General features: G+C 37.9%; 1 protein-coding gene across 1 annotated transcript in view; it reads right to left on the bottom strand.

The window, feature by feature from the left end:
• SOX5 (SRY-box 5) overlaps window positions 1-1,209 on the bottom strand; it is a 78,062-nt gene extending 76,853 nt beyond the window's left edge. Inside the window, exon 1 of the mRNA XM_006769636.1 lies at window positions 1,063-1,209. Within this exon, the coding sequence (XP_006769699.1) occupies window positions 1,063-1,182 (120 nt within the window). The 5' untranslated portion in view covers window positions 1,183-1,209. The remainder of the gene's footprint in view (window positions 1-1,062) is intronic.
• Window positions 1,210-1,451: the final 242 nt, after the last annotated feature.

Genomic DNA, 1,451 nt, shown 5'->3' with positions numbered 1-1,451 from the left:
TTTCTGGATTTTTTCCTCTGCCAATACTTCCTAATTTTTTTCAACTGTGTGACTATGACTACTCTTACACTGTTACTCTTTAGACATTTTAGCATGGCTTTCATGGAATGAAGAACAGAAGCACTTTCTAGGTAGTTCAGCAAAACGCACACACACACGCACACACACATACACACACAAACACTCAGGATATATAACTGTATCCATTTTCTACTTAACATTTTCTAATAGGTGGAGAATATGTGCAATTACTTCCCTAAGTAATCTCAGGGAAAATTACTTTATAGCTACTCTTCTTAATTCATCCATAGAAAGTTTAATAACTTCACATATCATATAATAAGTCAGGTCTTTACAAACACAAACATTTAATTTTTTGGCATTCCTCTTCTTCTAAATCAAGAAACAAATTATTAAAACTTCCCCTGATCCTTTTTCATGTTCTCTCAGGAAATGTTTCTTTAGCTCCTAAAACTAAACTAGCTCTAAATAGTCTTACTTCTAACACTATTATTATCTCCATATCTTTACCTGATAATTGCATTGGATAAATGGTAAATCTAAAATTATACTTATACCATGACACATTATATAAGTGATTGATATTTAAATCAAACATTTTCTATAAGCCCTAATTGTACTTTTATTTTAAGTTCTATTTCAGTCGCCCCTTCTTTGGGAAACCTTTCCCACGGTCTCTCACTGAAGGTCATCTCTCTGTCCTAATGCCATCCAAAGCACCTTATCTGTAAGTCTTTATAAGACTTTGAATCATAGAGTATGGGTATCCATTTTATCACACTGTAAGCTACTTGCGTACAGTCTACTATCTTGTAAACCTTTGTAGCACTCATTTCTTACAATAGCTGTCTGTGGAATAAATGATGCGAAATGTATGTATGTAAATTTACGCGCACACCTCACTGATCCTACTAGACTCTTACCTCCTTGAACACCCACAGTTTAGCCCCATTGCTGGCACATAATGGATATTCAATAAATATCACTGAATGAAAAGTAAAACTCTCCATGGTAAAATACATAGCTTCTTCAAAAGAGTACCTTGCTTTTGGGTGGCGGGCTGTTTGTGCTCTTGTCTGTGTGAATGCTGGTAGGAGATACAGCAGCACCGAGGTTGCCTTGGGGTATGCCTGGGAGCTTTCCTCCTGGGGACACCTGCATCGCAGCCAGCTGGGCAGCATATAACTGCTGCAGAAGAAACAGAGAGAGGGGGGAATTGAAAAAGGACTCAGTGATTAGATTAATGCGCCCTTCAGAAAGTACCTACATTCAGATATGGCGTTTTTCCTCTGGGTATTTTTGCTTAGTGCCCTGGAATATGTAAAGAAGGAGCTGTCAGCTACACCTCCATGACTTACTTTGTATGGGAGGAGTCACAGGACTACATCTAAGAGGTTTCAGCTTCGGTATGCGCAGAGGTTCTAAGCAAA

The sequence above is a fragment of the Myotis davidii genome, unplaced genomic scaffold (genome assembly GCF_000327345.1).
Source record: "Myotis davidii unplaced genomic scaffold, ASM32734v1 scaffold163, whole genome shotgun sequence".
In the NCBI taxonomy this organism is placed as follows: Eukaryota; Metazoa; Chordata; class Mammalia; order Chiroptera; family Vespertilionidae; genus Myotis; species Myotis davidii.
This window is presented reverse-complemented; position numbering and strand designations above follow the sequence as displayed.